This window comes from Perkinsus marinus (assembly GCF_000006405.1).
Source record: "Perkinsus marinus ATCC 50983 genomic scaffold scf_1104296959000, whole genome shotgun sequence".
Classification (NCBI taxonomy): domain Eukaryota; phylum Perkinsozoa; order Perkinsida; family Perkinsidae; genus Perkinsus; species Perkinsus marinus.
Window position 1 is genome coordinate 1 of NW_003206564.1, and position 1039 is coordinate 1039.

General features: G+C 43.1%; 1 protein-coding gene across 1 annotated transcript; it reads left to right on the top strand.

Moving 5' to 3' along the window:
- Positions 1–310: 310 nt before the first annotated feature.
- Positions 311–674, top strand: Pmar_PMAR029424 (hypothetical protein; the record flags this gene model as incomplete). The annotated part of the gene is made up of 2 exons (XM_002773321.1): positions 311–399; positions 568–674. Coding segments are annotated over 2 exons (196 nt in total), but the record flags the coding sequence as incomplete, so codon positions are not given.
- Positions 675–1039: the final 365 nt, after the last annotated feature.

Genomic DNA, 1039 nt, shown 5'->3' on the forward strand with positions numbered 1-1039 from the left:
ATATTTATACTCAAGTATTAATAATATTAATATATTCTCACTAGTAATAGTACCATAACTTTCCAAAATCGTGTAGATGCTGAGCTCTGTACAGGTTACATTCAAGCTGGTTTCGAATGAATTTACTAAGGAAACGATGGGATGCCCATTCGAATTCGAGTTGCGGTATACTGTAACTCTAGGTGGGGACTATTTGGGGATGCATATGGAAGTGGTGAATACTGGTGCGGAGGCTATGCAGTTCACAACAGCTCTTCATACGTAATAGTCCATGAACGGCTGTGTGGAGAGGACGAGGAAGAGGGTTTAGGTACTTCTCGGTCGGAGATATTACTACGACAACAGTAGCGGGAGTTGGTGAGCATCATTACAACGATACGGCTCAGGGAGGCAAGGACTGTAAGAAAGGCAATTCATATAGTGGAGTTTCACCCGTTTTACATGCAGTGGTGTAGTACTCTGTGAAAAACGCGATATTCGTGCTATGCGGTGCTATGGGTGAAATATGTTTTTCACTAGTGTTGTGAAACTCCAGTGACTATTTAAGGGTTTGGTTTTCCTGTGCAGGTTATGATGGGAATTCGGTGGTTGAGTTTAATGAGGGTATTGTGGATAGAGTGTATAAGCAAGCAGCTGTCCCCGCTCATATACTTTGTGACGGTTTTGAGATGTGAGCAGTCTTCATTGACTTGTGATGATTTAACGCTTTTCCTGTCAGATTGATGGCTGAGAAGAGCCCGTCGTTCCCGGACACTGTTGTGTGGAATATTGGCAGCGACTCGTTAGGCGATATGCCCGCGGGGGACTTCAAGAGGTAGGTTTACTCAGGGGCTAGTAGTATCATACTCATTCGAGGGTACTCCTCATCGTGATGTGTGCGCAATGTGGTATTGAAAGTTTATTTTGTTGAGAATTGTTGAAAACATTGAACTCCTCATGTAGTAGGCAAAGATTCACGAGTTGGAGAAATGATGGTATGATTATGCCTCTCGCTGTTCTCGAGTGTATAACTGACTTGATTGATAGATACATTTGCGTC